The sequence below is a fragment of the Podarcis liolepis genome (assembly GCF_965112155.1).
Source record: "Podarcis liolepis genome assembly, chromosome: 1".
In the NCBI taxonomy this organism is placed as follows: Eukaryota; Metazoa; Chordata; class Lepidosauria; order Squamata; family Lacertidae; genus Podarcis; species Podarcis liolepis.
This window is the reverse complement of record NC_139554.1, coordinates 103,235,314-103,248,586: the sequence shown is the minus strand read 5'-3', so window position 1 is coordinate 103,248,586 and position 13,273 is coordinate 103,235,314. Positions and strand designations below refer to the sequence as shown.

The 13,273-nt window shown below is 40.8% G+C and overlaps 1 protein-coding gene across 50 annotated transcripts in view; it reads left to right on the top strand.

Moving 5' to 3' along the window:
- Positions 1 to 13,273, top strand: part of NEB (nebulin) — a 153,718-nt gene that overhangs the window by 82,427 nt on the left and 58,018 nt on the right. For all 50 annotated transcript variants that reach the window (XM_083492334.1, XM_083492306.1, XM_083492338.1 and 47 more), the window contains exons 87-107: positions 93 to 197; positions 597 to 701; positions 1,201 to 1,512; positions 2,158 to 2,262; positions 3,679 to 3,777; positions 3,975 to 4,076; positions 4,166 to 4,273; positions 4,530 to 4,841; positions 4,994 to 5,098; positions 5,188 to 5,292; positions 5,948 to 6,052; positions 6,781 to 6,888; positions 6,986 to 7,099; positions 7,211 to 7,408; positions 8,446 to 8,550; positions 9,147 to 9,251; positions 9,412 to 9,516; positions 10,579 to 10,686; positions 10,780 to 10,893; positions 11,796 to 11,993; positions 12,756 to 12,860. In XM_083492334.1, the coding sequence (XP_083348460.1) occupies positions 93 to 197; positions 597 to 701; positions 1,201 to 1,512; positions 2,158 to 2,262; positions 3,679 to 3,777; positions 3,975 to 4,076; positions 4,166 to 4,273; positions 4,530 to 4,841; positions 4,994 to 5,098; positions 5,188 to 5,292; positions 5,948 to 6,052; positions 6,781 to 6,888; positions 6,986 to 7,099; positions 7,211 to 7,408; positions 8,446 to 8,550; positions 9,147 to 9,251; positions 9,412 to 9,516; positions 10,579 to 10,686; positions 10,780 to 10,893; positions 11,796 to 11,993; positions 12,756 to 12,860 (2,823 nt within the window). The remainder of the gene's footprint in view (positions 1 to 92; positions 198 to 596; positions 702 to 1,200; positions 1,513 to 2,157; positions 2,263 to 3,678; positions 3,778 to 3,974; positions 4,077 to 4,165; positions 4,274 to 4,529; positions 4,842 to 4,993; positions 5,099 to 5,187; positions 5,293 to 5,947; positions 6,053 to 6,780; positions 6,889 to 6,985; positions 7,100 to 7,210; positions 7,409 to 8,445; positions 8,551 to 9,146; positions 9,252 to 9,411; positions 9,517 to 10,578; positions 10,687 to 10,779; positions 10,894 to 11,795; positions 11,994 to 12,755; positions 12,861 to 13,273) is intronic.

The following is a 13,273-nucleotide window of genomic DNA, read 5'->3' as shown; positions in this document are numbered from 1 at the left end:
TTATTCATGTTCCTACAGTTAAAGAGAAATTATGTAGGAATATGAGCACTGGTGCAAAAGGAATTACAAGATAATTTCGATGTTTTTTTCAGGCAAAGTACAGAGAAGCTTGGGATAAAGATAAAGTTATGATCCATGTGATGCCAGACACACCAGAAATTGTGCTTTCCAGGGCTAATGCTATCAATGTGAGCCATGTAAGTAAATAACTACCATTCTTCGTAAGATACAACTCTACAACCTTCTTCAGTTACTCAGATGAAGGGGGCTTTGGATGTTACAAGTTCATTATGCAGCAAGGACCCATGTAAATTCTCTGTGGGTTATTGTACCTGCATAGGTGCAAACTGGCAATCTATTGTGCTTGTGGAGATGCCACAAAACAGATGTGTTAGCACTTGTTATCCATAATTACTTACATGCAGTTTAAATACTTTTCCTTACCTAGTTTTATATGGAGATAATCTGTAACTCTTACCTGCAAAAACAGGAGTGATTAGGAAAAAGTAAAAGCTGATTGACAGTGAGCTTTCATATATATGTAAGTGCTGAAAGAGGATAATGACAATATAATGTTGTTGGGTTTTTTATTGTAGAAACTTTATAGGGAATCTTGGGATGACATGAAGAAATATATTGACCTGAGAGCAGATGCAGTCCCAATCAAAACAGCCAAAGCCTCAAGAGAAATTGCCAGTGATGTAAGTATGCAAATAGAATTTGATAGTGTTTGGTAATCCATTGTCTCTAGACTTTTGTATCTAATGGAATTACAATGCAGGAAAAAAAAATATATTAAAGTTCTCAGTTCAAGGCAAGATATAAGGACATTATGGGCCAGCTTTCACTAACCTAGTGCCCTCCAGATGTTTTGAACTAAAACATCCATCAGCCTCATCCAACATGACTGATAGAAGTTGTTGTCCGAAACATGTGAAGGGTGCCATCTTGGCGAAGGCTATTCACGTGCTCCAAATAAATTGTCAACTATCCTGATGAAATATTAAGCTCTGCCGTTGGTCAAAAAAAGGTCAGGTAAAGGATAGGTGATGTAAATGTGAGCATGAATACAGCCTTTGTTTAGCATCTTAGGAACAGAGTTAAATGGAAAACTCTTGCCAGTGTTATCAATCTTTCTACACTCTGAGATAACGAAGATGAAGATTCTAATTGTATATGTATTTTTTCAAATCCCATCAGTACAAATACAAGGAAGGCTACCGTAAGCAACTTGGACACCATGTGGGATGCCGAGACGTTAACGACGATCCCAAGATGGTACTGGCTATGCACGTCGCTAAAATGCAAAGTGAGCGGGAGTACAAGAAAGTATATAATCAATTGAAGACGAAGATCCACAGCCCTGTTGACATGCTGTCCGTCTTGCTGGCCAAGAACTGTCAGAAGCTTGTTAGTGACATTGATTACCGCCGCTACCTGCATGAATGGACGTGTCTCCCTGACCAGAATGATGTCATCCAAGCCAGGAAAGCCTATGAATTACAGAGTGACGTGAGTGCTTTGGTTGTTGTTGAAATTCCTCTTTCTTGATAGCTTCTTGTCTATCGCTCTCTTTCGTCTCTCATTTGCCTCTACAATGATAAGTGTTTGATATTTTGTCTACACAATTATTACATTCCTTTTCATAAAAATAATAAATATTTAGAATACTTGTGTGAACAGGTAGGATCCATACTATACGTGATTTTTTAATATAGAAATTCAGTAATGTTTGGACAATCATCAGATGTCTTTAAGAAAGCACACAGGACATTGAGGCCTCAATTATGCACATGCATATAATTGCACATAATTGCTTTCCATTATGTATAGATTTGAGCTCTCATTCTTTTCATGATTGTATTACCTGATTTGAATATGTCGAGCATACATAGGATATAGCACCACCTTGCAGAAGGCAAGATGGTGGTAGGCACAGCATAATCAAAGTGGGGAGTGAAATATTTGTTCCTGGTATATTCTGTGCCTGAATAGTTCCTCCTTTCAGTTTTCTATTATCCCATTCTTTTTGTAGGCCATTGGAAAACAAGCCCTCTTTTCCCTTTCAGTTAAAAGCAATCAAGTTTGGTATGAAACACTCCATGCAGGGAAAAAAGTGCTGCAAATAACTGTTCTTGTTTTCCCCTGACTCTGCAGGCTGTTTATAAATCCGACTTGGAATGGCTGCGTGGAATTGGCTGGATGCCAAATGACTCTGTCTCTGTCAATCATGTCAAACACGCTCAGGACATTTTAAGTGAGGTAATAACAACTAGTTAAAAGTATCAATCGCAGAGATTTTCATAGAATCCTAGAGTTGGAATGGACTCTACAATGCAGGGATCTCAGCTAAAGCTTCCATGACAGATGGCCATCCATCCTTTGCTTTAAAACTTCCAAGGAAGGAGAGTCCACCACCTTCTTAAATTGGCCTTCTTTTGTTTGCATTTCATTTATGTTTATATTTTTTATGTTCCCAAAGGAAGCCCAAAGTGGCTAAAAGTAAAGCAGAAAGCAACACAACTAGCACAAAATAGCAAAATGCATGTCAGTATAACAAAACAAGGCATCTAGCAAAATAGAAAGCAAGTCAAAGCAAATTCATGTCAAAATATTGTCAAGTATACAAAAGACCTGTTATCTGCGCAATCTTATAAGTGTATATTCGGAAATAATTCCCACTGAGATCAATAAAACTTACTCTCATGTAAATGTACATAGGATTGCAGTCTAGAACCATGATAATTTCTTCAACAAGGAGGCTCCACTTTCTGGCATTAATGTCCCCACCTTGTGTCCCCATATTTGGGAAAGAATGATGCTTATTAACACTAATCCTGCCCCTGACATTTCTTGTTTGTTACTATACCTTATCCTTTACATAGCTATTTCCTGAGGCAGGATTATCTTCCCCTGCCTCCCCCCACAAAAACATCTTGGAGGTCCCGGGCCACAGAGAGGTTAGGCTGGCCTCAACTAGAGCCAGGGCTTTTTCAGCTGTGGCTCCGATCTGGTGGAACGCTCTGTCACAAGAGACTAGGGCCCTGCGGGACTTGACATCTTTCCGCAGGGCCTGCAAGACAGAGCTGTTCCACCAGGCCTTTGGCCAGGGCACAACCTGACCCCCTCCTTTGGCAATCCTTACAGAGCCCAATGGTTGCCATTAATCTGATTTGAACTGATTTTATAATGAAATGATTTTAGAATGTATCATTTTACTGTTGTTAGCTGCTCTGAGCCCGACTTTGGCTGGGGAGGGCGGGATATAAATAATTATTTATTATTATTTTATTATTGTTATTTTGTGGTTCCAAAAGTAATTTTGTTTGGGGGGGGGGAACCGGGTCGAGTTTCCCCACTTATGTTTTGGCTCATTCACCCAGCACTTTGGGCTTGGATAGGCAATATCTAGCCTTGATATTAAGTTCTGGGTATTTTAAGGTCTTGGGGAAAAAACCTTTTTGGAAAGTTAGTGCCTCATTGTCATATGAGAGATCCTAACACAGCAGTGGTAGTTCTGTTACTGAGTGTGGTCTGGAGAGGACAGAAAGCAAGACAAGCATTAACAAGGAAACAGTCCCTGTCTTTGAATATTTTCCCCTCAACTCTCTTTCTTTTCACTTATTGCTGGTGCAATCAATTGTATGGCCTCATTGCTTTTCTTTTATTTCTGCACAGAGACTGTATCGCACAAAAGTTGACAAACAACCGTTTACACCAGTGGCTGACAGGGTTGATTATATCACAGCCAAACAAGGCGGGGAAATACTAAGTGATGTAAGTATTACCTCTTATTTTGATTCGGTTCAATGTACACACGTCAGACAGATTTTCTTCATCCACAAAAACTAAACCATATATCTGTGGAAAACTGGGGCCTTAAAAATTCACCAAGTTTTATTGTGTGAGTCTAGTTATACATATATAACTCGTAAATCTAAAAGACTCTTATTATGTATGTTTTACTTTTTCAGATTAAGTACCACCAGGAATGGAATAACATCAAGACAAACTATACGCTGACAGACACGCCACAGTTAGATGCAGCTAAAGAAGCAGCCAGGATTCTTAATCATGTATGTACTTTCCATGTTTTGTTTTCATGGACAGCAGTGACAGTCCTTATGCTTCCGACAGGTGCTAACCCTTCAATTCTGTTTTACAGCATCTGTACAAGGAGAATTGGGAAAGAGAGAAAGCTACTGGTTATCTTTTGCCTCATGACAGTGTGCCTATCCGCCATGCCAAGCATTCAAGTGATGTCCAAAGCGAGGTAAACGCTCTTTAGCTTTAAAATCACACAGATTTCTGCGCTATCAAAGAGCCCATCCTTCATATCTTTCGTTTCGGTGGTTCATCTTCTTTTAAAGAAAACTCTTGCATGCTATTCCCAGAGATGGAAGACCACCAAGTAAACAAAGCAGATATGCTTTCATGAAATCATTTACCTCAGTAAGGATAACCCAGAGAATTAGGATTAGGAAAGATCCAGTGTGGATATTTAAAGAACCTTTGTTTTCCCCTTTCAGCTGAAATACAAGGCAGACTATGTCCACCAAAGAGGTCACTACGTCGGTGTCAATAATATGAGAGAGGATCCGAAACTGGTGTGGTTTGAACATGCCGGCAAGATCCAGAACGACAGATTGTATAAACAGGCGTATAACAAAACCAAGTCCAAAATTCATATACCTCCAGATATACTGTCCGTCATTGCAGCCAGAGACTGCCAGCATGTTGTCAGTGAAATTCCGTATCGCCATTACCTTCATGAATGGACTTGCCACCCTGATCAGAATGACTGCATCCAGGCAAAGAAAGCATATGACCTTCAAAGCGATGTAAGTGATTTATGCAGTCAGATCGCACCAATTTAAGAGTTTGATATTGGTATACCCAAGAGCAATTGCCTGGGAAGGGAAATCAAGGCTCAGCTTGTCTTTTGGTCTGCATAGGTGTGAATAATAGTCTTCAACTTTTTTAATATGTACAGAATATTTATAAATCTGATCTGGAATGGATCCGCGGCTGTGGCTGGATTCCCTTAGATTCAGTGGAGCATCGGAAAGTGAAGAACGCTCAGAGCTTGATTGATAAGGTAAGATGCAATTTTCATGCATTTGTGGCAGCATCCTATTCATTTCCTATTACTGTTATTTATGATAATCTAATCATGTCTGCCTACAGAGACTCTACACAAAAGAGGCTATTAATAATTTTGCCAATTTCACACCTGTGGAAGACCCTCCAGCTATTGTTCTGGCAAAGGCAAACGCAATCAATCAGAGTGATGTAAGTATCCTTTAAATCAGAATTTCTGAGTAAATACATACTTTCATATATTATAAAAGTGTCATATCTCTTGATCACCACAGCTAGAACTATGAAGGTATTTGTGTAGCTCAAATGTTCAGGAACATACAACAATATTTTAAAAACGACCACATGCCAAAGTAGTCCTGCGAAAGGAAATGACAGTATTTTTGTGTAAATCATTTTTTGTGGGATATCCCTTAAGATGGCGTATGGAAGAGTTGCCTCACAATTCATGAAGAATGAAATGTTTAAACAGAATATGTGTTGTATAATTTGTTTTAACGTGAGCTGTCTTGGGAGAAAGATATTAGAATAAATAAATAGAATAATTCTGTCAAAATGATGGTATGACATTGAATTTCCTATATCATTCAGACGTAATAACAAACATAGGTAAACAACGAGACACCCCAAAGGAGCTCAGAATGATCTTCATAACTTAGTGAATTTGAAGGATAAAAGAAAACACCCCAGCATGAAGCATTTAGTAGGTTCACCTCATGCATCAAGAAGCTGATTAAGACATTCATCCCTTAAGAAGCACAGCATACTGAATATGTCAGGCTGGTGTGTGTGTGGTAGCACATGGAATGATGGGTTAACACTCTATTTAATTTTTCTCTCTCTCTAGCTGAAATACAAGGAAACCTTTAACCTTGAAAGAGGTCACTACATTGGTTCTGATGACACTCCAGCCCTGAGTCATTCTAGAGATATGGCTAAACTGTACAGTGATGTAAGTTTCTTGCTGTTCTTGCATCTAATAATGAAAATTCAATGTCTCTTTGTGTTACTACAGGGGTAGGGAACCTCAGGCCACTTGTGATCCCTTCCAGGCCTGTGATCCTTCTCCACCTTCTCCTTGATTGCTTAATTGCAACAATCCTCTTGCTTGTGCATGTGTAGAAAGCCCTGACTTCTGCACAACTGGAATGTAGCCTACTGTACAACTATTTCACAAAATTAGGAAGTGTTTCTTTTCAGTGATAAAGTTTCAGGCTTCTGGGTGAACAGCACATTGAAGATATTGTATGAAAATAGGTGCTACAGTTAGGGAACTTTAGGTCCCTAGCTTAGACAAGTCCCCATCTACTAGCTTCACCCATTGGGAAGGTGCCATATCTTAGTGGTACAGCACTAGGACATAGTACAGAACATCTTTGGTTCTGCTCCAGGGAGCTCCAAGTATAGCTGGAAAGAACATCTCATTGAGACCCTTGAGGGCTGCTGCCATATATAGTTAGACATATAGTAGTCATATAGTAGACAACCCTGTGAAGGTAATGAAATTTAATTCAGGGAAGTATTTATATAGTGTTGTGCTATGAAAAAATTGAAAGAGTCCTAGATTGTGCTGTAGAGAATGCATAGTGGTTTTCTTGATTTGTTTTTGCTCTTCAATGATTACATCTGTTGGAAAACATCCTGCTCATTTATATCCCATGTGCACCTTTTGCCGTCTAGAACCTGTACAAGGATTCATGGGAATCCACCAAGGCCATTGGGTACACTCTGCCTCCAGACTACATCCCTATTGTCGGTGCCAAACATGCCGATTACATTAACAGCGAGGTAAGTGTGACCTTTCCCTCGTTAACTACTTTGCCACTGTTTGCTTGTGGGGCTGCTATGTGTCTTATCTAACGTGTCCCATGTTTGCACTTCACAGCTCAAATATAAAGAAGTGTATGAGAAGCAGAAGGGCCATTATCTGGCTGGGACACAAATAAATGATTTCCCAAGTGTTGTCCATTCTCTTGCTTTCCAAAAGATAAGGAGTGCGGTAAGTGGTGTTGTTGTTGTTGTTGTTGTTGTTGGGTGGGGCTCTTCCTTGAGTCTGAATAATGTGAAAAAAACAAACTTACATTTTCCATCTTAATCTCCTGATTTCTAGCTGGCCTACAGGAAGAATTATGAGGACACCAAGGCACACATTCATATCCCGAGCGACATGATAAACCACGTGTTGGCTAAGAAATGCCAGTACATCCTTAGTGACCTCGAATACCGAACTTACCTCCATCAGTGGAACTGTTCACCTGAGGAGCACGATGTTATTATGGCTAAAAGAGCCCAGGAAATTCTAAGCGACGTATGTATTTTCCCGATCAAATTGAGAACCATTTAATTTGCTATAGAGAAGCAGGAAAAGGTGGTGGTGTGAGTAGCTTGCCCTTTTGCTTTACAAATTGGGGTAGTGTGGTTTGTGAAGAAGAAACATCCAACCCAAATCTTGCCGGATCCATAAAGGCATAGGAAGGCATTGGGCAAATCACTCCTCCCAGCCCAGCCCAATGGAAAATTTGGTGAAGGATAGGTCTACCAAGTTCTAATAGCCATTATGGCCAAATACCATCTCAATGTACAGAGGCGGTGTGGCACTAAAATTCCAATTGTTAAGTGGAGGAAGGGAAACCCTCAGGAGAAGGGCTGTTGTCTCCATGCCCTGCTTAGAGACAACAGAAACACCTAGTGGGATATAGGATAGTCAACCTTGATGCGATCTAATCAGGCTCTTCTTATGATTTTATGCTTCGGGGAACAAGGCTGTAGTCCAGGCTTTGGCCGGGGGTGGTGGTGCTGGATTCTTCACCAGCACATGCCCCCCCCCCTCCACTAACCTGCCAAACAGCCATGAGATGAAGAGTTGCAAAGGTAGAGAGGAGCTGAACTGGCCCAGGATTTTCTGGATCCTGAGTTGCTCTCACATCAGGCATGTTCCAGGTCCAGTTGCTATGGCAGCCTGAAGCTGGTACAGGAATGAGTCCTGATCTGCTTGCTCCACCTTCTGCCACCACCGTGAATGTCTTGGTTGCAGCTGCAGTGGTTGCTCTGCAGCAGCAGGTTTGGACAGCAGCCTTAGATGATGTATGTAACATGCCTGGAGAACTCTATAGCTCTATAGAAATACTAACTGTTATTCTAAGAGAATTCTCAAAGTGGGAATGGTAGTAGTCATCTGGAACCCATGCAGGCAGCCCCAGAATACACGTAAATCTCTTATATCACTTCCACTCCTCACTTTTCTGCACCGGACCAAAGCATTAGTATGACTGGAGATGTTTGAAACAATGCATAATGTGTTCATTGCATTTGTGTGTGTCCCCCCTCCACTACTGTCATGTGCAGGTTGTGTACAAGGATGACTTAACATGGCTGAAGGGAATTGGATGCTATGTGTGGGACACACCTCAAATCCTGCATGCTAAGAAGTCTTATGATCTTCAGAGTCAAGTAAGCAAATGGATCTCGCCTAATACAGGGATAGTGGTGGTGGTGGTGGTGGTGGTGGTGGTGGAACTGGGAACCATGTCTCTCTATAAAGTTTCTTTATTTGATCAGTTCGGGGTTTGCACCATTTCCCATTCATAGATGTGCTAAAGAATATTGGGTAGCTGGATTAGGAAAGATGCCTGCCTCAGGCCTCAGAGAGCTCTTTTCAATCAGAGTCATAGACAGTACTGAACTACATCCTGACTCAGTATCAGACAAGTCCTTAGAACTGTTGGAATTTCCCACTTGTGGATAAATGTAGGCATAAATTCATTAAAATATGACAGCGGCCATCTTTCCTTCCAGAGAAGAAAGCAAGCCACTGTACTTAAAACAGCCATTAGCTTCCTTGAAAGTGCTAAGTGCACTAACTAACATTTTAAAAAACCACATCTGATTAGTAGTACATTAAGGCGATTTATTCCCCATACCTGCCAAGGGGACCTCAAAGAAACCAAAGAAGGAATCCCATTGCTACTCAGTGTGTTTAGAGTTGCTTAAAAATCCAGTGTAGCTGTTCTCTGTCCTAATGCCTTCTTTTTGCCTTGGTTTCACAGTTGCTCTACACAAAAGCAGGAAAAGACAATTTACAGAACTACGGTGTGGTTATGGACACTCCGGTTTATGTGACTGCTATCGAGAGTGGTATCAATGCTAGCGACGTAAGTCATTCTCATCCTTTCCTTTGCCCTGGTTCATTCTCTTCCCTTCCCTTGAATTGTAGAGGGAACTACAGTAATGACTGAATCTGGTTCATTCTCTTCCCTTCCCTTGAATTGTAGAGGGAACTACAGTAATGACTGAATCTGCCTTTGATTATAGGTGAAATACAAAGAACAATACCATAAAATGAAGGACCAATATACCACAGTTTTGGAAACAGTTGATCATGATAGGATTCAGAACCTCAAGCACCTTTTCAGTAGTGTGAGTGTTAAACTTTATTTTCAGGGGCTAATGAGATGGGCTGTTTTGGGGTGGTGGTTTATCTTGGAATTCTTTTAGCTATAAGTACCTGGGGATGCTAGCCAATATTTATTTATTTCCTTCACATGGTGTCAGGGTGGCTTAACCCAAAGTAGGGAGCAACAATGCAGAGTGCTGTACACAGATTAGAACTATTTCAATTAAAATTCACAGTATACAGGTCTCTGATTAACACCATATTGCTACTGCTGTCTGAGGACCCAGCAAAAGGGGTATGTTTCCACCTGATGTTGGAACACAGCATGACTTGGGGCTAGCATACCTGGGTTTACATCCCTACAATCTGGCATGCCTCTTGAAATTGCCACCTGTGGCTAATCACAATACACTTAGGAGAAACTGAAGCTTTTCAGCCCTGCTCCAAAAATTATGGAATTTCCCCATCCTGAAGGATGACAGATCAAGCCTGAGCTTGATGTTTAGTGTTGAAATTTCTTTCCTTTTGGGTTGCCTTTTCTAAGTTGGGGCGTGGAAGGCCATGATTTTTAGTATCCATTTTGTTTGTGTGGATTGAAGCAATTGTTTCCTTCCCTGACTATGTGAAAGAACGTGTAGCTCTAGGCCTTTCTGTTTTAAAAGGCAGAAAAGGTCTCTTAATATTTGGTTCTTACTCATGGTTCTTACTGCTTTGGGGCCTCATAGAAGATGACTCTAAAGCAGCTCAAAATATTTGGGCTTGTCTACAACAGAGCAAAATATGGATTTGCACCTTCCTGTCCCCATTAACAGTAAGGGCATCTACATGACATCTTCTCATCCCAACATTTCCCCAGATCCGCCCCCCCCCTTTAAATATGGGATTTTTAATCCTTGGATTTCAATGTTTCCCAGGAGCAGAAGGCCCCACATTTAAAGAAGAGGACAGGAGAACACTTTGATGGGGAGGACGTCCTGTAGACACACCTACATTAATGGGGAGACAGGCAGGTGCTCCAGTGTAGACAAGGCCTTAGTGTATAGTAGCATATATAGACCGCAGTCCTTTGATTCTTGCCTCTACAGAACCTGTACAAGGACGCCTGGGATAAAGTGAAGGCCACTGGTTTCACATTGCCTCCCGATGCTGTGCCATTTGTCCGTGCCAAAGAACTGAAGCACAATGCCAGTATTGTAAGTGTACCCAAGCAACACATTCCTAAAGATGTCGTACGAATGATGTATCAATCTAAGTAACTTGGATTTCCATTTTCTTTTTCCACATAGGTAAAGTATCGAGAGGAGTATGATCGGTTTAAAGCCCTTTACACTCTACCCAGAGGGGTTCAGGATGATCCCAACACTGCCAGATGCCTAAGGGTTGGCAAGCTGAATATTGATGTAAGGTTTATTTTTGATATAACATCTGATAAGAAAAGTGCCGTCTTACACTTTTTTAATCAGATTATTTCCATTAACAACTGGTTTTAGATACTGAAAGGCTATGCTACAGGATTTAGCACGCTGGGGACTTATGGTGCCCAGAGGAGAACTTATTGGAAGCAAGAGACTGTCATAGTGGTCAGCACAACCACGAGTCATGCATCAGATTCACAAAGACAACAACTGCTCAGATTTCTGTAGCCTCCTGCAGGCTGCTTCTTGCAGCTTCAGGTGTAGTTCAGCAGAAGAACTTCCAACTCTCTGTCTCTCTTAACTGCTCAAACTGCAACATCATAGTTTTCTGCCCCTCTACTTGGTGATGGGTTGGAAAAAGTAATTTCAATTCATTAGCTGTACCCATTCAGGGAATGTCAACTGATCATTGCAGGTATCAGATAATCAGCTTAACAAAGGGTGATTTACCCAGGAGCTATAACAATATGTTGATATAGGTCACCTTCATTCACACAAGTGCATGTAGATCACTAAAGACCAAACGGGTCAAGCAGGCACTCCACTCTGCTGTTTTCCCCCTTAGAGTTGTAGTTTCCCATGATGTCATGCTTGTGCCAGATTGTCACCCTTCACGTGGTTTAATATCTTATTTATATCCCCCCCCCCCATTATTAGAAGCTAATTTTCTGGCCTACTCAGATATGACTTCATGAATTGTTTGTTAGTTGTTAGTTAACTCCTGGTATTGAATTTGTTTTAGACTGTTTTTAATATATAATTTGTTGTAGCCTGCTGTGGGACCTTAGGATAAAGGGTGGGTAAGAAGAAATAATAATTGTAGTAGTAGTAGTAGTAGTAGTAGTAATAGTAATAATAATAATAATAATAATTCTATTTTACCCTAGCGCTTATATAGAGAAGGCTATGAAAAGAACAAGGCCAAAATCCATATTGCACCAGACATGGTGGACATAGTGTCAGCTAAGAGCACTCAGAAGAAAGTCAGTGAAATCGATTATCGCATCCGTCTCCATGAATGGGCCAACATCCCAGATCTTCATGCCAATGCTCTTGCTCGGAAAGTCAATGACCAGCTGAGTGATGTAAGTCTGCAAATGATACCAGGTCTGCCTTTGGATAAACTATTATATTTGCACATGACAGGAAAAGGAGCATTAATGGTGTGACAAACTACATCTATAAGCTTACAGGCTGTGTTCATTGCCTCTCAACCGGCGTCAGTCCCCCCCCCCCCCACACTTTTTGGTGGATGCAGGACATGCTTGCCTTCAAAGGGACAATTGCCGTATTTTTCGCTCTATAACACACACCCGACCATAACATGCACATAGTTTTTAGAGGAAAATCCGTAGGCATGCAACCTGTAGGCATTTCCTCCATAACACGCACAGACATTTCCCCTTACTTTCTAGGAGGAAAAAAGTGAGTGTTATGGTGCAAAAAATATGGTAATTGGGCTTTTAACGAACAGAGAACCTTTTCAGGGTTTTAATCTGGAAGTTTTTGCAGCAAACGTTTTCAGTTTTTCATGCGCCTGCTGTCTGTGTGCAGACAGACAGACATTTGAATCAACCTGACCATAATACAAGTCGTATTACTAGGACTAAATAGGAACTGGCTGAGAAGCAGGAATCTGAGGAAACCGCGGGTTGCTGAAGAAAGAAGTACTGAGAAAATTGAATAACATAATGGCAGCCAATGGAAACTAATGCTAACGCTCTAAGCTGGTTTCCATTATGTAGCAAAGTTTCGATCACGATTAAATTACTTAATTTGTGTAGGAATGTTTGCTATGTTTTGCTATGGAATTTTCACTCTTCTCTATTTTTAATCCAATATCTTAGATTGTGTACAAAGATGACCTCAACTGGCTCAAAGGCATAGGTTGCTTTGTCTGGGACACCCCTGAAATTCTCCATGCCAAACATGCCTATGACCTTCGTAATGACGTGAGTACAACTTATGATAGCAAATTGCTTGTTCTGAAGCTTCCTGTCTAGCCCTCCTTCAAACTCCTCTTACAGCAATTTTGGTATCTGAAGAAGTGTGCATGCACACGAAAGCTCATACCAAGAACTAACTTAGTTGGTCTTTAAGGTGCTACTGGAAGGAATTTTTTTATTTTGACTATGGCAGACCAACACGGCTACCTATCTGTAACAGCAATTTTGGGGGCATGGTTAGTAGGTTGAACTGAAAGCTGACTGCTGTCTGCTTCATGTATTTTATATTGGACTGCACTTTTGTCAGTCAGCCTTGCACGCTTTTGCCACTCAGTAAAACATACATAATACAACAATCTGCTATTTGTTTTTGTTTTTAATTTTTTTGCTGTGGTTTCCCTACTATAAAAGCAGAAGCA